Source organism: Branchiostoma lanceolatum, chromosome 13, assembly GCF_035083965.1.
Source record: "Branchiostoma lanceolatum isolate klBraLanc5 chromosome 13, klBraLanc5.hap2, whole genome shotgun sequence".
Taxonomy (NCBI): domain Eukaryota; kingdom Metazoa; phylum Chordata; class Leptocardii; order Amphioxiformes; family Branchiostomatidae; genus Branchiostoma; species Branchiostoma lanceolatum.
This window is the reverse complement of record NC_089734.1, coordinates 6,917,394-6,939,538: the sequence shown is the minus strand read 5'-3', so window position 1 is coordinate 6,939,538 and position 22,145 is coordinate 6,917,394. Positions and strand designations below refer to the sequence as shown.

Genomic DNA, 22,145 nt, shown 5'->3' with positions numbered 1-22,145 from the left:
TTAATGTTTTGGTTTAATTTTCAGACTGTATTGTTTGGGCTCCATATGTGAACACCAACTACCCAACCCCTGTGGAGGGTGGAGACTTCGAGACCATCGCCAGTGTGACTGCTGCATCAACCTGCAAGAACCCCGTGGACATCAGGTGTGTAAACTATCTTGTCATTTACATTTCTCAACATCAGGTATGTATTGTTTATCATTATGTGATAAATCAATAATAATCATGATAATGTTTAGAAAATGTTCAAAGCTTTTCAAAATCAAAGTCACTTGAAACCATCATGAATTTCAAAACATGAATTTCATTCAGACTCCACTAAGTGTGACGAAGTACTAGTCGAGCACACAAATGAACCCCTGGGGTGTCGTCAAAAACACAAAGCATAACTAAAGTATAGATTCAACATGGTACACAATTCTCCTATCCCCTCCAGGTGCCAGGTTGCTGGATTCAACATGCCATACCAGGATGTTGTGAACATGGGCATGCAGACCAACATCAACTGTAACCTGTGGACTGGTCTGACCTGTAACGACAACGAACAGCCAAGCGGCTCCTGCTACGACTACGAGGTTTCTCTGGGATGCTGGGACATGACAGAGCCACTCTGTGGTAGGTGTTTCTTAATCACAAGAAAGAAAAGTTTGAAATGGAAAGTTATTCTGGTGGAATGGAAAAGACTGTAATAAGTTATGGTTTTGTCTTTTCAACATACAGCACTTTGATTGTGCCTGTCCTTGGTGCTGAATATCATGCTATTCTTTTAGATTCTGCTGTATTAAAGGGATGGAAAGTTGTACTTTCCAGAGCAAATAAGAGATCTATAGTCAAAGAATCTGACTCTTAATGGCCATCAGAACATGTTACATCTTTAAAGGCAGTCATTACACAATATCTTTTACTCCATTTGTGTATCTCTATGTCGTGGATATGATGTCAGTAAAGGTAAACCCAGAGGGTCAGGGGAAATTACAAATCTTAATGCATGAGGTAATGTTATCCTGTATGATATACATATGGTATACATATACTGCATCGATAAAGGAGTTGTACATAAAAGACATACATTTGAATGCATCCTAAAAGCATACTGATAAACCCTTTCTGCAGTGCCACCAACCACAGCCAGCACCACCCAGATGACCACCCTGGCCCAGACCACCACCACCACCGCAGCAGTCACCACCACCGCTGCCACCCTGGAGCCGTGCCCAGACATGCCTCTGTCCACCGCCTGGGGATGTGGCGATGCCGGCTGCCAGCAGGGATACTACTGCTACGAGGGCGCCTGTGTCAAGGCCCTGGACTGCCCATGTGTGCTGCCCGATGGATCCATCCATAAGGTATTGCCAACAAATTTCTCTTCTTTCCAAATTTTATGTTCCCAAATATAAAATGTATAAAGTATGACACACAACAGAAACACAAATGTTTTAATGAAGGTTAGACATCCAGGTAAACAGCTGCTAAAGAGAATTGAATCTCTACCACTGGATAAGATCTGGAAATTGTTTCCGGACATTTCGAATTACAGCCATCACCCTTCTTCAGCATTGCTAAAGTAAACTGGCAGAATGAGTCAATACTAGTACATGAGATGTAACTGGAAATGTAAATGTTTGCATTTAACAACACACAAGATTCCTATTTAGGATTGAATCCTTTTACACATTTCTATCATCCCAGCAAAGTTTGACCGTATCTTCCTTTCTTTTGTCTTACAGCCCATGCAGTTCTGGAATGACGATGCTACCTGCCAGACCTGTACCTGCCTGGGAGGAGGTGCCTCCGGTGTCACCTGTATGACTCAGACCTGCTCCGTCCTGTCTTCTGCCGACTGCGCACAGGTAAAATTGGAACTTACGTAGACTTGCAGGTCACTCCTCTATCTTCTGATAGAATATTACACACTAAGAATGGACCTAAAACTGTTAATAACACTTCCAGAAAATTCATCAAGATTGATGTGAAGGGTGAACCCACTCATTTCTATTCACACATCTTCTCACTATGCGCACATGTATGTAAAGGTAATCAATTGGTGACTATAAATACATGTATATGATATACGTTGTACAATACTTCATGGTTTGAGTTTAAGATGCCCTTTTAGCTTGTCATTTTCCAGCTATTCTTCCAATGGTCTTACACACAACATTTAGTTTAACTATAATACATACAAGTCGGGGGAAGAGAAACGTTTCTTATCATTTTCCTCAGAGCTAATGGTTTTAGCACTTAAGAAAATAAAAAGGACACTCTTATGATGATATTTTCCTTTCTGAGATGCAGTGTCTAACCATGAATATCCCATCCTTGTACAGGGTATGTACTACCAGAAGCCTGACAGCCAGTGCTGCGGCGAGTGTGTCGCAGACATCTGTCACGATGATGAGTTCCACTGCTACAACGGCGACGCCGGAGAGTGCATCCCGCTGATCTGGATGTGCGACGGTGTGCCTCACTGTACCAACGGCGAGGATGAGGACAAGTGCGAGACCACTCCACGTAAGTTTGACATGACAGATGCTTTGCTGCTTTATTACAGAGGGAGAAGTACCTAGAAAACAACCCATTTTGTATATGAGCTTCATTTTCTGACAGTTGTAGCCTTAGGTTTGTGATTTATGATTGAAAAGTGGGTCATCAAAAACGATATGGTTTTCAAGAAAATCTTTCATAACTAACTGCCATTTTTATGTTTCATGTTTTGTCTTTAATCGTTTTATAATTTTTGAACAATTACCAGTGTATTCAAGTAACAAATTACTACAATATGAAAGAAGTTTTCCCAGGACCAAACTACATGTATATCAATATCTTAACTATCTTCCTGTCTTTACTCCAGTGCCTACCACCACTCTGGCAACTCTGCCCACTGCAACTGCCACCAGCATTGGCACCCAGACCATCATCGGCACTCAGACCATCATCGGCACTGTCACCGCACCAACAACCGCCATCGGCACCCAGACCAACGTTGTCACAACAAAGCCTACCTCCTTCACCACGCTCGTCGCTGGTGAGACTAGCACTCTGCCAATCGGAACAGCAACTGCGACTGCCACACAGTCCACCCTGCCAACCGTCGTGATGACCACTGGCAAGGTAAGATGCTTGAAAAATCAAATCGTAAATGTTCAACTGATTACTGGACCAATGAACAGCAACAGCAATTTAACTTCTTTCTCATTATTTCTCATAGAAGTGGTTCAATAGACTTATCATAGAGTTACGTGATGCGGTGAATCGTTGGGCCATTTGTCTGTAATGTATTAAAAAGAAAAGTTGAAAAGCCAGCTTGGATAAAGCTGACTTTTAGATTACTCCAGTATATAACAAACTGTTTGTGTTAAGTTATTCCCTTGCTTTGCCTTGCTAATAAAACTAATGGTACACATTTTCCAACAGCCAACAACTACAACAATGGCCACCAAGCCAACCACCGTTGCCACGACCACCAAGCCAGCCGATGTGGAGCTCACCACTGCGGGCACCCACGTCCAGAACGACCAGTGCGTGATGTATGAGGACACGACCTTCCAGACCTTCGACAACACCCTGTACGAGTACCCCATCTGCAGCCACGTGCTGGCCAAGGACTGTACTGGTGGCCTGTTCCAGGTCATGGGTAAGACACCTCTCCTTTGACATTCTGTTTCTGAGTGGCTTTCATTATGTTACCTATGAATCCTTTTCGTGGTTTGGTATCACTGGAAATTGTAAAAAGTTCATCTTAAAGAACACATTGTAGTGAAAATTGGTTCCAGCTTCTGTTCTGCTTACCAATAGGGTCAAAGATTTCTGTATAATTTTGTAAAACATTTCACTCTGCTCAGAAATTTCATTATTTTTCTTGTGTGTTCTCTAAAGTTTGAACATGTGATTCACTCTGTATTCTCCCTGTAGCCGTCCTTGACTGCACTGGTGTTGACAACCGTCTGCTGTGCCGCCGTGGTATCGAAGTGGAGATTGGTGCTCACACCTTCTTCTTCGAGCGCATGAACTACTTCAAGTACAACGACAGGTATGTCTTAGCAGACAGTGTGCACTCTCATATTCAAAACATTCTTAGACATTTTTTTAACAAACGTTTTGCTGCCAGTACTCAGACTAAGTCTTCATCTGCTAATTTCACTAGTTTGTTTGATTCCATTGAGTCTGTGAATGTAACATTTTGTTTGCCATGTTCATCCATAGGTTCGTGAGCTGGACCAACATTGATGCCTTCAACCAGGCTCTTGCTGCTGACGGCATCCACATCCAGAAGTACGGTGGAGAGATCATCGTCACCACAGACATCGGAGTCACCATCAGGTGGACCGAACGCTATGAGGCTAAGGTATGTACATGTACATGTAAACAGCCTTTACCAACAATTGATCGTCCTGTCTTTTCTACAAGTTACCTGAGCCTGCGTGGCACATTATATATTTGCTGTTACAGTATCAACTCAGCAGTAGCAGTATGACATGGAGAAGTTTGGAAGATCATTAGCACTGCCTTCATTCCTTTTAATAAGGCAGAACTGCAACTGCCTTGCTTCATGAAACAAAGCAACTGTGATGAAAAACTGATGTGCCCTAGATATAATCTTACCTGAGATGACCTTGCTTCATGACTGTAATTTTTGTTCCTCACCTCTCTAGATTGACGTGACACCAGCACTGCACAACCAGCTGTGCGGTCTGTGCGGACCCAACAACCACGACCCCACCGACGACTTCATGATGCAGTCCGGCACCCTGACCACCGACGTGACCGCCTTCGGAGACAGCTGGTCCACCGGAGACAACACCTGCCCCGACGCCGTGGAACTGCAGAGCTGCCCCATCGACATGATGCTGGAGGCTCAGGCCAAGTGTGACATCCTCAGGTCAGTGGCACTTATCACCTGTCAGTCAACTGCATAACTGCCTGTCAGTCAACTGCTCAAATACCTGTCAATCGACTGCACAATGTATAACCTAATACTCATCAGTATGTAACACCCCTATGTAATGGTTAGGGGGCGTCAGAACATATGACGACGGAACATTGGGGCGTCGGAACATTGGGGTATCAGAACATTGGGTTGTCACAACATAGCCACATTGGAGCAAAAGGCTATCCACATACTCATCTCAAGTCTCAAGATTTATCAGCTGTTGCTAGACCTAAATTGCAGCCATGATTTTGTCATTATTGACTAGACTGGCACAGTTACATTATTGTTCTGTGTTTTAAGCTGTTTTGTTCCTTCTTTTAAACTCTCTTGTTTCTATGTTTTCTTGATGGTTTCTGTATCTTTCCCCCCACAGGAGTGATATCTTCTCTGCCTGCCACCCGTACATCGATGTGGACATCTTCCACAGGCTGTGTATGTCTGACGTCTGCCAGTGTCTGCAGTCCGACCTCGCTGCTCAGGTACATGCCATTACACATTTTCACTACTTCCACAGAATGTAAGGCAAATCTCAAGACTATTCATTAAGTAAGATTGCAGATGATTTAGTGATCTGTATGGAAAGCTTGTAACCTCATAAGCCTTTGCATGTTTTCAAATAGAGTTTTATTGAAAATATCCCAAAACTATCATGTCCTTTTTAACATTTTTTGTTTCGTTTACAAACATGTTAAGCATAAAGTTCAATCCTTGCAAAACTTCCTCACTGTAGGATCCCTGAAATCCTTGAATTGTAAGTATTATAGATTACAATTAAACAAAGGCAGAGAATGATGATATAACTATATCATTAAATGTCCTTTTTACAAACATAGTAAGCATAAAATTCAATCCTTGTAATACTTTCACACTGTAGGATCTTTAGAATCCTTCAATCATTAGTCTTATAGAAACCAATTAAACAAAGGCAGAGAATGATGATACAATGGTTTACCCCCCAGGCCGCCGGTGTTGCTGACTGTGAGTGCGACGCCCTGTCCGCCTACAGCCGCGCCTGTGCCCAGCACGACATGAACGTGGTTCTGGACTGGAGGACACCACTGCGCTGTCGTAAGTTCACCACACTGTGGTACAACAGATATCAGTATTCCAAACAAACATGAAGTAATAAAAACATTACAGTTATACATTATATATTACAATATGCACCTTGAATGACAAGACTATATTGCAGTAAAATTCTTGTGAAGAATCAGTCTGCATATAGATTACAGATTGTAGCATGCATGCCAGCTTCTGTCAATTGTTGTCTGGAAAACATGTCCAGATTTAAAAAGAGAAGGTTCTCTGTTAACGCAACAAGACTGCAGGTATATTGTAGTTAAGTTATGTTAAGAATCACCGTTTGTATATTATGCACTACAGATTGTGGCATGCCTCTTTGTGTTAATTGTTGTCTTGAAAGAATATCCATTATTCAAAAATAAAGGTTCTGTGTTGACATGATATTAACCCTACCCCACAGCTGTAGGGTAACTGGCAACTGTAGCTGCCCGCTTCTGTCAATTGTTGTCTGGAAAACATGTCCAGATTCAAAAAGAGAAGGATATGACACTATGTTACTGTGACAAGACTGTATTGTTGTAAAGTTATCTTAAACAATCATAGTATGTACACACATGTCAGATTGTAGCATGCATGCTCGCTTCTGTCAAAAATATATCCAGATTTTAAAAAAGAAGGTTCTGTGTTAATGCTATTAGACTGTATAGTAGTAAACGTATTGTCAAGAATCACTGTTAAAAAGAAAAGGGTCTATATTAACATGATATAAACCATACCCCACAGCTGCTGAGTGCCCACCAGGCATGGTGTACCAGGAGTGTGGTACAGCCTGCCCGTACACCTGCGCCAACATGCACGACCCGACCCACACCTGCGACCAGCCGTGCGTCCAGGGATGCGTCTGCCCCGACAACATGGTCCTCATGGGAGACGAGTGCGTCAAGCCTGACATGTGCACAGACTGTAAGTTCTTATACAATCCTTCCAACTTTCAAACATCTTGACTGGTTTATCATGTTACTAGTATATAGCTAGCAAGGGCCTTTCCTTCTGTAAATGAATTGAAGAACTATCTACTGAAAGTTCTGTAACCAGGCATTTCCAGTTATATTTCCTGCAAGAATGTAGTCACTACGTCAGTATCTTCACTTTATCTTAAGTTTACTTATCATCATGATGTATGTGAACTCAAACGATTTCAGAAAAACGTATCCTCTTGTAGTGCCTGTTTGAATATTTATGTAGATGCAGAAGCTACATCACTGTGAATATGAGATTTGTATCATAACTTAAATCTGACTCTTACTCCATCTCCCAGGCTTCTGCTATGGCTATGGTGATCCTCACTACGTGAGCTTCGACGGCACCTACTATCCATTCCAGGGTAACTGCACATACGTGCTGTCCAGGGACATGACCACAAGATCACACGACTACGAGGTACATTTGTACTCCTCTTTTTCTAGTCTATCACAAAAAATCTGGAATCTTTGTTTCAACATTGTCTTTAACCTTCTTCCTGCTGTCTAACTTTGTAACCAATAGGGAATTGGGTGCCAAATGGCTACTTCAGTGTGCAAATGGTTAATGTCTTGCTAGCCTTTGAAACTGCAGTCTACCAGTAGTGATTCAGATATAATTACGGCTATTTTCATGTCAGTTGCATGAACTATCTTGACCCGTTTATACTGAGCATAACATTGTAAGTGACAAACCTGCCCCCTTCCCCTTTCCAGGTTCTGGTCCACAATGTTGAGTGCCACTACCAGCAGCGTGGAACCTGCACTAAGGCCGTGACTGTCCGCCACGCCGGACACGAGATCACTCTGATGAACGGTCGTGTGGTAAGTACAACATCCCTTTGAAAAAAGCAGAACTAGTAAACTGCCTAGCGTTGTAACTCACCAGTTTTGTACAAGCTGCATAAGACCATGTTGTTAGGTTGTGTTATTCTTGCATATATGCAAAACTAAAACTTGTCCTGTGTCCTGTTGTCCATCCAGGTTAAGGTTGATGGTGCCTACTCCCACGTGAACTACAATGCTCCAGTGACGACACAGGGCATGGAGGTGCGTCTGGCTGGTCTGCAGCTGGAGCTCAACATCCCCAACCTCAACATCATTGTCACCTTCAACGAGGTCAACCACGGCTTCAGCGTCAAGGTGCCCGTGTCCCGCTACTACGGACGCACTGAGGGTCTCTGTGGTACGTACATGCAGCTCTGTTGTTCATCAGTTCATATGATATGGCTGGTGGTATTTTGAAACATTCGTCTATCAGTGGTGTAGTAAAGTGTCATGCAAGTGTTCCATCAATGGTTACTTGTAACTAAAATCCCAAGGCATAAAATTGATTGATGAATACAACACCTAATGTTACAGACCTCTATTGAGTAGTACCAATGTTGATACAAAGAACAGAGACAAAGTAGACTTGATAGTGTAAAATGATTCTTGAGGGTTTTTTTTAAGCATGTCTACCTCTTTGTACATTTCAGGTCCATGCGACTACAACCAGAACAACGACTTGACCATGCCTGACGGAACCATCTCCAGTATCCCTGATGAGTTCGCCTTCAGCTGGCTGGAACAGTTCCCTGGTATGGATCCACTTTATCATTGTCTAATGTAGAACTTTCCTTCTAGTTTAACATTGGTTTGATGACAGAGGCAGATCTTGATTTGTATTAAGCAGGGTGCAAAATACCTGGTTGCACGTTGCACAGTGCAACAAGATTTCGATTGGTGCAAGTTAATTCCAAACCCAGGTAGCGCAGTGTGCAACCTTATATTTTGAGCCAAAGATCTCAATCGGAGCCCTGGAAGCTCACAAAAACACAGTGTCACTCTCATAAGATTCAGTAGATCTTCAATTGAAATAAAGAAATCAACACTTTTTCGTTTTAAACCATCCAAAACCCTTCATAGATCGTGGAATTTGAGCTGAAAAAGACTAAAACACACTGCCCTCAGCTAAACAAGATGTTGTTAGGTCAATGGGAACAGAACACTATCTAATTTATATTTTGAAATATTAGTAGTATTATACGCTACATACGAGCTTGATTTGCAGAAATCGGTGAATGTTGCTGGAGCAACCTGAAATTTGGATGTGCAACCTAGCATTTGCCCTGGGTTGCAACATGGGCAATCTGGCTCAAAAAAGTATTTTTCACACTGTATTAAGTTAGACCTGCATTTGTAAAAGTATTCCTAGAGAGGTTGTTTTTGTGTTTTTGGAATTTTATAACTTTCCCATTTAATGGCAAATGCTAAATGAAGAATATAATGATAAAGAAGAAGAAGACCTTTAAGCATTTGTCACAAATTACAGGAAAATTAAGAAAAGTACAATCATGTCCATGTCAACCCAGCCAAGCCTTGAACCAATTAGTTGGAGCAGTGCCACATTGATGCCATTTTCTGCTATGGCAATTATCTACTTGTCATGCTCCATCTTTAGATTAACAAAGGAGGATATATGAAACCTCCTTGAATTTATGTGTAGTGACCAATGTCATCTGGTACTACAAGCTCACAAATTACAGGAAAGTTAAAGAAGTTTAAGCGTCTGCCTTTAGTGACCAATGTCTTCTGATACAACAGGTGGTATCCCTGAAGAGCCCGGCACCCTGCCATTCGAGCCATGGACCGGCCCAGATGAGCCTGTCACCGGCACCCCAGAGGAGTTCTGCCAGATCCTGCCCGCCACCTTCCCACCAAACGGCGTCTGCGACGTGCCAACCGACCGCTGCGAGGTAACTTCATGTTTTATTTAAGTGGAAGCGGGGCTGCAAATAATCTCCAAGCAAATTTATCGGTGGCAATGACAGTATCCAAAGTACAAAAGCAGTAATATTGGCAACTGGTGCCCTTTAGATACTGTCATTGCCACCAATAGATCTGCCTGGAGATTAGCTTCAAAGACTAGAGTAAAAACTACCTATTTGCAAAGGGACCAATTTGATCTGGACATTTTAGACAGGATTCTTAAAGCTTGTGTGAATGGGAAAAATATCTAAGGGTCACTTAAGGGACTTAGGCTCCCACGTCGTGCGACGCATGAGTCAGTTAGAGAAGTCCAGTACGTTCTGTCTACAGCCAGTCTCATTACATCCTTCCATCTCCTGTTCACTGTCTGGAGATCTCTGTGAATCCACTGCTGCCAGTTCTTCTTAAAATGTTGATTCATACATGATTACTGACCATGACATGTTTGTCCCCTTGTGCAGACCATCCGCGGACCACTGTTCGAGGACTGCAACCTGCTGATCAACCCCGACACCTTCATCGAGGCCTGCATCTTCGACATCTGCAACTCTGACCTCGACACGCCCGAGGACCAGGCCTGCGATGCCATCGCCGCCTACGCCCAGATGTGCCTGATGCAGGGCATCTGTGTCGACTGGAGGGACGACGTCCTCTGCCGTAAGTTACTGATTCAACATGAAACTTTGTAATTACATGTACTTCTGTTAGTACATGAGGTTCCTTTGTAGTCGAAGACAACTGTCAGTGTACTCATCAAGTTACCAATTCAACTAGGAAAATTTGTGATTACTTCTAGTCAGCATTTTTTGGTCAAATTTGTTGTAAGTTACCCTAGTGGAGTTGGGGGAAAGTTGCAGCAACATGTAGCATCTACTTTTGATAGTCACCAAGTGACAAGCGATAGTCTGTTGGTCCCAAGATTGTCATCTTCATCAAATTTTCTCAAAAGTGATGAATCATTGAGACAAAACAGGATTTCATCGAAAATCAGTAAAATTAATGTGTCCCAAGTATTTGTAACATTAGAGTTATTCTGCCTTTAAGTTATTAATTGAATGCATTCATGTACATGTAATGTTCAAGGCCAATAATAACACTCCATTTTCTCCCTCAGCGATCCACTGCCCAGCACCAATGGAGTTCACAGAGTGTGGCACCGGCTGCCCGGCGACCTGCGACGACCCCACGGCCCAGAACTGCGACACCAGCCAGCCCGGCTGCTACTGTCCCGACGGCATGGTTCTGCACGATAACCAGTGCATGGCTCCCGAGGAGTGCCGTAAGTTTGCTTGTTTGTGCCTTTATTTACACTCGAAATTGCTCTATTCTGCCATCAGGGCCGCTTTTCATAGAGGTCGAAAAGTAAGTAGCCCATATATTCACTGTGCAACTGAAATACATGTACAATAAACGTTTTCAAATAGCTTCAGGATGCTGGTAAGTTATTTTAGCCGTTCTGGCAACTGATCACCTGCATTCATCAAGGCATAATGAGCTCTGCAGTGCTACTGCTTCCTGCAAGGTGGCGCTTACAGCAAAAATCTGGTCTCAAGCAACGTCTCAACAAAATATCTTCATAACGTTTATGGTACATGTGGTACTGAAGTAATGAAATGCTCTGCCCATGAAGCGTTACCAAAATGTAATTCAAGATTCTAACATGAAGGTTGACTAATAGACACTATCTCTTTTTCTTCATAGCTGTGTGCTTCGAGAAGGACGGCACTGGATACATGGTAAGAAGCTCTCTCTTATGATTACATGGACCAGCAAACAAATCATTGGATACCCTGAATTGTCTATTTGTAAACTTTGAAGATGTCTAAGATATCCTTTTACCAGGTATAGTTATGGCTTTTATTCAGTTTAGTAGTAACTATGATTTTTCTTGACTTTGAAACTTGGAATCGTTTCGTAAGCAATGTCCTCTCTTGTCCCCCAGCTTGGTGAGACCTGGAGCCCAGCTGGCGACATCTGCACCGTCTGCACCTGCGCGGCTGCCGACACCATCACCTGCTCTGCCAAGACCTGCCCGACCTACACCACGCCTGTCTGCGGAGACGGCATGAAGGTCGACACCGTGCTGACCGACGACAACTGCTGCAGCATCCAGACCTGCGCACGTGAGTGTCAATCAAAATTGTATAAAACTGGAAAAGAGCTAAAAACATGCGCATCTTCTAAATGACTTTGGACTGGAATAAAATTCAGGGTGTTTGGGGAAATACAATAGCATTTTGACGACAACTGCTTTAGTATCCAGACCTGCGTACTCGAGTGTCAATCTTCTCATTTCAGTTGAGATAGCCACCTTCAACATGTAGTAGTAGTAGTTTACTGTAGTAGTATACATTATTGATTATACTGCTGCTGGGGTCCCTGACACTGCATGATAACATTACTCAGTTTGGAAGATTGAAATTAAATGTGTTTTTCTTTCATCTCCCTTTACAGAGTGTCTTGAGTCTGACTGTCCATTCCAGCCTACTCCACCTACCTGTGCAATGGGCGAGGCTCTCATGGAGCTGTACTCTAGCGACTGCTGCAAGAACTACACTTGTGGTAAGTGGAGATGTCAAATTAGCTCCAAGCTGATGCTTCAATATATCATATATCAGTCTTGGCCAGTGGCCACATAGTAAATGTTTAGTCCTAAAATTGTCTTCACTTTGTTCACATATCCAATTGAATTCATAGTTCGTGGTTAAAACCTACTGATCGATAAATCTTGCTCAGTGTCACTGGCAGAGAGTAGTGGATTCTACCTGAAACGTCTGACCGTTTCCAAAGTCATGTCCAGTTGCTTGAGTAACTGCTATTTGGCATATCTCATTACCTGAATGTCTAACGTTAACCTTCATTGACGTTTGTTCCTTTGTCTTCCCTCCCTAGTCTGTGATGCCTCTAAGTGTCCAACTGCTGACATCCCGACCTGCGATGCCTCTCAGGGCCAGACTCTGGCCGTGGACAACTCCCAGTGCTGCGCTCAGTACTCATGCGGTAAGTTCCAGTCCTGCTTCCTTTGGCACAGACTCATCCCTTAAGGAATTTGTCATTTTCTCTTAATACATAAGATTTGGATGAGATTTGTATCATTGGGTTCAGAATTTCGTTGCATTGATGATTTTTTTTTCCAACCTTCCCACAGAGTGCACCACACCACCAGCTGTACCGACCTGCCAGCCGGTAAGAATAGCATTCAGCTTTCTTTTCTCATGATCATTTAAGTTTTTCTCATGATCATTTAAGTGCATCTCGCTATCATGAAGTATGAATTATGATATAGTGTTCATGTATACTTATTAACTGTTTTCTCCAACCCTCCAGTTCTACGAGGTCCAGGCTACCGGTGTCACATCCTGCGGATTCTCTGTATACGAATGCAGTAAGTCATTTTATCTTTCATTCATGGTTCCAGATGTATACATTTATCTTTCTACTGTTTGAAAATGATTGAGTTTGCCATTATTTTCGTAATGAAATTCCACATATTGCCTTTTCATATTTTTCTAACCTGAGGTTGTAATTCACTCCTCTAGGACCACCTAGTGAGGGCTGTGTGCATCAGAACCAGCTGTACACGGTAAGCTGACTTGTGTTATGTTTACTTTAGCTCATGGTAAAAGATTGTGGTGCATCTGCAAATAACTCTATGGATGCTACATACATGTATGTATCTGTCCTGACATTACACTAAGAAATTGACGTTTTTGTATATTTGATTTGTTATCCTATCTATTACAGGAAAAGCGGCCAAAAGTTGATTTCATCAGTCTTGGTACCTTCTGACTTAAGTTTAAAAGACTTGGACTCTCGTACATGTATAAGCTGGTTACAGTCTAATGTTCCTAGTATGCATAACACAAACTCTGCTGTCCGAGGCTCTAGTGGCCCCTCCCCTCAAGGGGCCGGTGGATGTTGGGCGGACTGCTATAAGTGCAGTTTAATCAGGCTATAATGTTTCTAATCAACAAATCTCACTCCTTGTGCGCAGCTTGGTGAGATGTGGGCTCCAGACGTCTGCACGGTGTGCCGCTGCAGCGAGCAGGCCAACGCTAACGGAGAACACGAGGTCTTCTGCGAGACTCAGAGATGCCCAACCGCCGCCGACTGTCCTGCAGTAAGTAGCCTCTTAAAACAACACAACTACAGTGACAATATTGAAGTCCTAAATCCTATTTTCCTGTCTGTTAAGTGCATCACAGAACTCAGGTCAAAGTTCTCAACTGAAAAAAACATTAATCTGATGTTTACACCAAAATTGTTTTTTATACTGGCTTTATTTTTACCGAAAAAAATTTTACCAACTTACTCATGATAGAGATCAAGACTTAAAAGTAGAGACAATTGGAAAAGGAGATTGGACTTTTTTTTATTCAAATGTAGATCTGAGACAATTACAGACATAGTGATGATGCGCTCAAGTACAGTCACGCTTATATTAGCAAAACCATACAAAAAAAGCATGTTAAGCAAGTGCATTTAGATCAGCTTAAATGAATAGAAATGGTGACGGTGTCAAGCAAATAATGCAATTTGATTTTTAAAGTGGACTTAGTGTTGGCAATCGACCCAACATGACAATGGTGATGTCTAAATGACCCTACAACTCATGACTGTGTGCTGTTTCAGGGCTTCGAGCTGGTGATGATCGGTGGAGAGTGCTGCGGCGAGTGCAGACAGACCCACTGCTCTGTCCAGATGGACGGACAAGATCAGCCTCAGCTCTTCGCTGTAAGTACCTTCAAACATGATGACCATTGTCTGGTCTGCAGAACAAGAGGACAAACAAACATGTATATGTATACAGTCAAATCTGTCTAAATCTCACTCCAAAAAAATTTCAACGAGAAAAATTTGCTTGCCCAAATGACAACAAAGGTTACTTGGACACCGAATGATTTTCTTCTTGGAAGATGAAATTTTTGTTTGGAAGAAAAAAAAAGATAAAGAAGAAAAAAAATTTTAAAGTGTTTAGCGACCAATCAAGGGACTTGAAAAAAGTAGACAGGTGGCCACTATAGACAGGATTCTTAATACTTGGGTTAATGGGAAAAATAAGCTAAGAAATCAACAAGTGGTCCTTGTGCAGACGTGATCACTGTACAGTTTTGACTGTAGTAATTGTTGCAAAGAGAATCTTGAATAAAGATCAACATATCCAGGACTGTGATAAAACTTTTGAAAATGTATGTAGTTTATGACACAAGCTGTCAAAAAGTACTAAATACTCATCTTTCTTTCTTCCCAGGTTGGAGAGACCTGGACTGTTGAAGGCTCCTGCCCACAGGAGGAGTGTGTGTGCATGGAACAATATGGCCGCCCATACACGACATGCAGCACCACCACATGCCCAGACATCACAGGCTGCCCACAGGTACGTCATCACATTTCTCACATACAAAATAAAACAGTTACATTTGTATGCTTCTGTTTTAAACGGAAAAACTATGTCCGTCAAATACATACAGATGTACATGTGGAGCACATTCTTCCCCACTTTTGCTTGCTTGCTGGCCTCCATCCACTTCTTAAACCAGTCCTGAAAAGTGACTACCCTGTTTTAAAGAAAGAAGGTGCTACATGTATGTCCAGCAAAGGAATCAATAGACATAGGTCATAAGACATAGATGAACATGGTCTTCATGAGACACCTGAAAGATTGGTACTCCCTTCTTTTAAGTTTTACTAAAGTGCCTTGCTTGTGTTCTGTACTGATGTGTTTTTGTTTCTCTCTTCTTGCAGGAGTTCATTGCTATGGATGACAACGGCTGCTGCCAGATCTGCCAGGGTAAGTACTCCAAACTTTAATATATTTTTGTATACCGCACTTGATATTGACATTTCATCTTCTAAGACCAAACCAAGCTGTTCCGTTGGTTCTCAACCATCTTAAGGTAAGAATTTAGCCCACAACTAGGATCTTTGATCCACAAACTGTATGTACTAATGTGCATGGCAAACTTTTTCCTAGGGCTTTATACTGATGTTACATTTCAGCAGCATCTTTTTTAATGAAAGAACCAGCAAATTGTGTTTGTGTGGCCTTACCTATAGATTACAAAAAATAAAGAATAACTCAAAAGTGAGATAGACAGAGTATTGATAAGATCATTCTTGTCTCTTTAACAGAAACCAGCCACGGCTGCAGTGCTGTCCTGATGGAAGGTCATCCACAGAAACTCAAGGTCGGCATCTGTGAATCCATCGTGGAGGTCAACGTCACCGAGTGTGAAGGTCGCTGCGGCTCCTCAACATCTGTGCTGTTCCCAGACGACTACTCACAGGTAACCTTCAACACTCAAGACATCATTCTAAAGGCTTATGAATGATTTGTAATGTCCCAGATGTCAGAACGGAAACATTCTCAATGCTAATTTTGTCAGACCTCAAGAACAGAGGACAAGGTTCTCCTTATAACAGCAATAAAAAAAACAGTGCTAGATTGGACCAAAAGAGGCAGTCACTATGATATGCCATCCAAAAAGTCTTCATTTTACTAGGATATTGTCAATAGCTTACAAAGCTACTTCATTAAAGATAGCTGTTTTTCCTTCAGTAGTGTATAGTTTATGAGAATATAAGACTATAGAATGATTAGCACAATGTTAAAACAGATCATTTTGTTCTTCAGAAGCATTAATCGACTCTTTTTTCTCCTCCCACAGCCTCATACATTCCAGGAGAACTGCAACTGCTGCAAGCCGACTAAGACCGAGCGCCGCCAGGTGGACATGGTTTGCGAGGACTTCACTCAAGTCGTGCACGAGTACGATGTGATCACGGAGTGTTCGTGCGAGGCCTCACAGTGCGTCCAGTGGTCTCAGCCCTAATCTCCACACGGCTGCTACACTCCTACAAGGCAGCACGACGATCGTTAATATAGTTAACATTAGTAATTCCTCACCATAGTTTTCCCTTCATTGTCCTTTTCAAGAATTCCATATATTTGCATTCTAAAAGCTTCTTCCATCGTGTTTTAAGCCCTATATACAAATGTTCATCACAACGACATGCCTCTTGAGAGGGCAGAAAAAAATAAGTTTTTTGTTGTAGATATTCAAGAAACAGTGATAGATTTTATGTTGAACTATTTTGTGTTGGAAGTTGGCAAAACTTTAATGTAGAGCATAAGAACAAACTCTGTTCCCAAAAAAAGAATTGGTGAGGAAATAGAATGAATATGAATTTATGCAAACCAGTGTCTGTCGTTTCTGTGTTGTTGACTGCAGTGTGTTGAAGTGAATGAAAGGATAGTTGGATAGTTATATGGTTGACAGTTGAAGACCTCTGGTGTAAAAAAATCGCCATGGATCAAAAGCGTCATCTAGCGGACAAAAACTATTAATCCAGTACTACAAGTTCAATGGCTAACGTAATGGTGTAGTGCTTCAATAAACTGCTAGTGGCCGCTTTTGATGCGTCTCACCTTGGTACCTTTGCTGATCGCATTCCATGCATGGACCAATATAAAGCCGCCAATAACTTGAAGAGACGCACTTTGCATTGAAGAGTGTGGATCTATAGACAAGTAAGTTTATGGATAGTTAATGTATTATAGCTATGTTCTATGGCCAGGTCATCAACTTAGAATCAACCGGAAACACAAACATAACACATGTATGATTAATGGCGGGAATGAACATCATATTTAGTCAGCGGAAAGAAGCTGAACAGAGAAGAACACTTCAAGGCCACTCAACCAGATAGCGGTGATGAGGAGACGTGACGTCAGACATGATTCTGTCAATCATAGGTTCTCTACCTGTAAAACCAGGGGGATTATGGGTAAGCTTCACGGATGGCCGAATCAGTTCATAAGCGTCAGGTTGCTATCTGCCCCACAGCCAAAGAATCTGGCCCGATAAGTTGAAAAATCCCCGTCGGGAAGCATGCAACTCCTGCCCCCTCTCTGATAGTCTATAAAAGAAACCAACTAGACTGGTATAACTCTCTGCCAACTTTATTGTTCTTGCTTGACCTTAATTGAAGTGAAAGTGGGTTAGTAGAGAGTAACCATCAGTGGAATGATATCTCAGTGTACGTATATAGTATCTCAGCATATCGCTTCGCACGATGCATTATAACGTCTGCTTTCATACGTGTTAAGAATACAGATTCTTTCAGTGACGCAGACAAAAAAAACTCTTATTTTTAGTGATCTACTAAAAAAAGTATACATAGTGTTCAACCCATGAATATACGATCATATCAAACGAGATACCAATGTAAAAACACAGTAAATTAGCTTTCCAATGATGTATAATACAATGTAGTTGATTAAGTGTTTATGGTATGATGGACCAAAACCAATATAAGTGACTGCAAGCAATAGAAAACATTCCAGTAGTGTTGACTACGACGGGTCATTCATGCATTTCCCTTCCCTCAGAACTCTATGGGTTTGCGCTCATAGAACATCTGTCCCTGTGACTCCTTGGGTTTGATGAAGGCCAGGAAAATCGCTGTGTCTGCACCTGGAGAGAAGAGAAAAGAAACCTGCAGTGAGAATGGTTATCGTTTCGACTTTTATATGCATAGCGTTATATGTTCACCTATAGTTCAACTATAGTTCACCTATAGTTCAACTATAACTGCCTCTAGCATCCTATACAAATTTGGTGGCGTAGGTCACGTGTTTAACTATATGATTATCTTCGGTGCCGTTTCGTTGCAAATGAAGACCTAGTTGCATAATCAAAGAAAAGATAGTTGAGTATATGTGCTCATCATTAGACATGGATTATGCAAATCAGGGCCACATTTACATAATTTCATTAATTTTAATCATTAATTGCCTTAGATAAAACTTTCATACTTTGACCAACTTGTGTTGTTCGGGTGCAGAAGATGAATTTATATGATTTATGAATCAGAAACCTTACTTGTATAATCAATGAGAACTAACTATAACGTGTCACTCGAAAAGGTTGACCATGATCGTTTGTCGTCGTGGAACTATTTTGCGACGTTAAAAGTTTATACATGAACCATCCATACCGTCAGCAGCAGTCCTTTCGAATCTGTTCCCCGTCATGTCAGTATTGCACCAGCCAGGACAGAGCTGAAACAAGAAAATCAAAAATGATAACAGCCACCTAACACGAGTGCACAACCCACCCCACCCCAAGCCAAACCTGTATTTAGACGTGACATGAACAAAAGACCAATAAGACATGTAGGGCAAAATAATGGTTTGTCTTTGCAATTGGACCAAAAGGGAACTATTTGCCTGACATTTAGGGAAAAGGGGTTGGCGATATGATGCTTCTCCCCACATTACTATAATTATAAGACGGCAGAATGGTGTCCTTACACAGTTGACCAGAATGTCCTCTCTGGGATCCTTCTCCATCTCCCGAGCCTGGATAAACGTCAGCACAGTCATTCCAACCTTAGACATGCCGTACGCAGAGTCAGAGAAACCATTCTCCACGTGCTTCCCATTCTTTGCCGTCCTGTCGCAAGAATGCAACATTTAACAAGGATGAAGAGTGACTTTGTTCCATAAAAGAAGATTTACTAGTTGTACTAGTTTTAGTTGCCATTAACATTAATTCGCCGGGTTACATAAATCTGCCACTTTGAAAAACAGTGTGTTTGAGAGATCTCTGATCTCTAGTGCAGCACACACACCCCACACCCCAGGTATACACAGTTCAGATTTACAGGAGTGCATTGTACTGGGGGACGTTACTTTGGGTTGGAGATCTGTTTCGACGTATCTTTTCAGGTTGGCGGAATTATGTACCCTGGTGGAATTATGTTAGCATATGTTACATGTAGACATAAGATTCCGCTGTGACACCTACAATTTGCTTCCCTGTCGGAATGATGGTATATAAATACATACATCTTTTCTCTCAAAGCTTTGGACCTATCGTAGAGCGAATCATAGTTCCACTCTCGTGGTTCTGTCATGCACACTTTGACCCATACTTACTCGATGAACTTATTCATCAACGTCACAAGCTCTTCCTCCTGGATGCCCCTGTCCCTGAAGCGGGCCTGTAGTTTGGCACTGCATTTTTTCAGAGACATGGTACCGATACGGCTGGATACGTTCACTACCCTGGAGGATAGGATTTGAAGTAAATTCGTAAGTACATGGTGATATGTTATGATATGAATCGGGGTATTGATGCAATGTATTTAAAGGTCCTCAGACTACGTGTTGTTTTCGTGCCAGTGAATCCAGTTTACATTGAAATACCGCTTTTGCATTTATCTTCAATGTAGAATTTGCATCATTATGAAATTCATCTGAATCTTATATATGAATTATCATGATAGCTAATAACACACCTTCCATGAGGCCGGACCATTGGCAGCAGAGCTTTGCTGATAGCCATGGTTCCGAAGAAGTTGATGCCCAGTGAGTCTACTGCTTGGATCCCAAATGGGGTCTTATCTGCACCCTACACGTGAAACGAAACGATACCATTGATTAAGGATTGCGTCATCAGGCGGAATCTGCCGGAATTGCACCAGTAAGAAAGGCTGTCTATTTATGCTTCGGTCCCAATTGCGCCGGTGCCCGTCGGGGGTGTAGTCCCGGCCGGGCCCCGAAGCCACAATTTTGTCCCGGTGGGATGCCGTGTACCGGGGGTACCTCCCGGTGCTCGCACGATTAGCTCACGGCGTCTATTTGTTACCGGGTCCCACGTTCAATTTAAGTCTGAGTTAAATTGATTCGGGATCCCGGCCCGGCCCAAAAATAGCCCTGCAACTGCCCGAAAGTGCTTTAAAAAAACAGTCCGTGAACTACCCAGCGGGGCCCCTTTTTCTAATTGGGACCGAAGCATTACCAGGTTCTAGTACTGAAAGGGAAAATTTTCGTTTGGAATCTATTCCGAAACTTACCGAGTAAGCGAATCCCGCATTGTTAACCAGCACATCCAGGCCCCCATGCTTGTCCTGCAGATGCTGCTTCAGTGCCTGAAAACTCTGCTCATTTGTGATGTCCAGCTGGTGGAAGCTGGGGTTCAGGCCCTCAGACTTCAGCTTTTGGACAGCCTCCTGTCCGAGTTTCTCATTTCTGGCTGTGTTGGAACAAGTGATTTTGAAGAAGAAAAAGCTGGCATTGCAAAGTAACAAAAGTGAAGATGCGATGATGCAATATAAGAAGGCTATTGGCAGTATTCCTGTCTATTATAATTCTTCTTGCAATATTGACAGCAATAGATTTGTTAGGAACCAACAAAAGCATACCTTACAGCCTTCGAAAAGTTGTGAATAGCACCTCCTTAACCCATACATAACCCTGACCCTGAGGAAGATCCTAAAGGACAGTACAAAAATAACACTTATAGACATTCATGAGCAAGAGTAACCAACTACATATATATCAAATGGATGTTTAAAAGCAAACGAACTTCCCACTTGCACAGATACAGAGTTAAAATAGCTTCTAGTTTTTGATTACCGACGAAATGCACGGTAAGTCGGAGTTAATGATATAACCAATGCTATGCTTATTTACCTGTCAGGTAAACAATCCCGTCGAATTGTTTACACAGTCCTCGCACGATCTCAAACCCGATCCCCTTGTTGGACCCTGTCACCTGGTAATGCGGAAGTGATGATCACTGCATTAGCCATGTTAGCGGTAGCTTTGCAACAATTTTTCTGCCAGACAAAGAAAGGCTCAAAGGCCCCACAGTTAGATAATACAGCGTATGTTTATCTTCACTTATCCAACCTACAGAGAACCACTCTAAAACTTGTCCCTCTGCATGGCATAAAGGGGGTGATTCCTCCAATTAACCATGGCATGAATGTATATTGGCATATTGTAGTAGTTACTGGCTATTACTGTCAGTTCGTGGGTCAGGTTTTTACGTTGACGTGCCGACACACAACTCGTTACCTGCACGCACTACACGCACTGTCGCGATAGTTGCCGAGTTCTGAATGTTCGCCAAGGTCCGATCGCTGCCCACTCGTGCAGCCATCATACCTCGACAAGACTTCAGAACCCGGTAGCTATCAGCATATTACCCGTAGTTTTTGAATAAAACACGCCCGGCGGGGTCTTATGTTAGATCTGCAACGTAGGGTAGCATTTTGGCTACTGGGAAAATCATTTTGGTGACAACATATACTACGACACAAACCACACTCACCACAGCTACACGACTCATCTTGATTCTTTCTTCACAGGTATGTAAGTGGCGTAGATGCTTCGGTAGTTCACCTTAGTGTCGACTGTGAATGGTTGTATGAGCTCGCTGCTTAAGTAGAGCAAACACCTATGCCCGGTGTTAGGTAACGTTATTCATTGTGTGCATCGACCGGAACGCTTGTGTTCATTTGTCATGTTAACAAAACACAAGCACGTGCATGACGTTTTCTGCAAGTCATGGTGGCGCTGCATTGCCTGCTTTTTTTTTCGGGGTCACATTTTTGGCGAAGTTTCGGG

At 42.3% G+C, this 22,145-nt stretch overlaps 2 protein-coding genes across 9 annotated transcripts in view; one reads left to right on the top strand and one right to left on the bottom strand.

The window, feature by feature from the left end:
• The window catches only part of LOC136446772 (mucin-2-like), a 54,766-nt gene extending 37,850 nt beyond the window's left edge, over positions 1-16,916 (top strand). For all 8 annotated transcript variants that reach the window (XM_066445328.1, XM_066445332.1, XM_066445329.1 and 5 more), the window contains 33 exons: positions 25-145; positions 438-616; positions 1,115-1,347; positions 1,729-1,851; positions 2,329-2,512; positions 2,853-3,112; positions 3,416-3,635; positions 3,914-4,031; positions 4,205-4,346; positions 4,654-4,880; positions 5,305-5,410; positions 5,891-5,999; positions 6,738-6,917; positions 7,273-7,394; positions 7,691-7,798; positions 7,958-8,159; positions 8,452-8,553; positions 9,560-9,711; positions 10,186-10,381; positions 10,839-11,003; positions 11,426-11,460; positions 11,667-11,847; positions 12,179-12,286; positions 12,617-12,724; positions 12,873-12,910; positions 13,052-13,109; positions 13,264-13,307; positions 13,719-13,844; positions 14,357-14,458; positions 14,976-15,101; positions 15,470-15,515; positions 15,857-16,011; positions 16,393-16,916. In XM_066445328.1, coding sequence (XP_066301425.1) covers positions 25-145; positions 438-616; positions 1,115-1,347; positions 1,729-1,851; positions 2,329-2,512; positions 2,853-3,112; positions 3,416-3,635; positions 3,914-4,031; positions 4,205-4,346; positions 4,654-4,880; positions 5,305-5,410; positions 5,891-5,999; positions 6,738-6,917; positions 7,273-7,394; positions 7,691-7,798; positions 7,958-8,159; positions 8,452-8,553; positions 9,560-9,711; positions 10,186-10,381; positions 10,839-11,003; positions 11,426-11,460; positions 11,667-11,847; positions 12,179-12,286; positions 12,617-12,724; positions 12,873-12,910; positions 13,052-13,109; positions 13,264-13,307; positions 13,719-13,844; positions 14,357-14,458; positions 14,976-15,101; positions 15,470-15,515; positions 15,857-16,011; positions 16,393-16,557 — 4,541 coding nt within the window. In that variant the 3' untranslated portion in view covers positions 16,558-16,916. The remainder of the gene's footprint in view (positions 1-24; positions 146-437; positions 617-1,114; positions 1,348-1,728; positions 1,852-2,328; positions 2,513-2,852; positions 3,113-3,415; positions 3,636-3,913; positions 4,032-4,204; positions 4,347-4,653; positions 4,881-5,304; positions 5,411-5,890; positions 6,000-6,737; positions 6,918-7,272; positions 7,395-7,690; positions 7,799-7,957; positions 8,160-8,451; positions 8,554-9,559; positions 9,712-10,185; positions 10,382-10,838; positions 11,004-11,425; positions 11,461-11,666; positions 11,848-12,178; positions 12,287-12,616; positions 12,725-12,872; positions 12,911-13,051; positions 13,110-13,263; positions 13,308-13,718; positions 13,845-14,356; positions 14,459-14,975; positions 15,102-15,469; positions 15,516-15,856; positions 16,012-16,392) is intronic.
• A 755-nt stretch (positions 16,917-17,671) lies between these two features.
• On the bottom strand, positions 17,672-22,038 carry LOC136446779 (carbonyl reductase [NADPH] 1-like). The gene is made up of 8 exons (XM_066445341.1): positions 21,850-22,038; positions 21,207-21,288; positions 20,588-20,766; positions 20,030-20,142; positions 19,668-19,796; positions 19,041-19,182; positions 18,725-18,788; positions 17,672-18,201 (listed from the first exon to the last, which is right to left on the bottom strand). The coding sequence occupies exons 1-8, from the start codon at positions 21,865-21,867 to the stop codon at positions 18,113-18,115; spliced, it is 816 nt and encodes a 271-aa protein (XP_066301438.1). The 5' UTR covers positions 21,868-22,038; the 3' UTR covers positions 17,672-18,112.
• Positions 22,039-22,145: the final 107 nt, after the last annotated feature.

Excerpts from the sequence above, each read along its gene's own strand:
- LOC136446779 (XM_066445341.1), bottom strand. Across the intron at positions 20,767-21,206 it reads CGGGATTGTTTACCTGACAG|CCAGAAATGAGAAACTCGGA; the intron begins GTAAATAAGCAT and ends GTTCCAACACAG. Across the intron at positions 18,789-19,040 it reads AGGACATTCTGGTCAACTGT|CTCTGTCCTGGCTGGTGCAA; the intron begins GTAAGGACACCA and ends TTCTTGTTTCAG.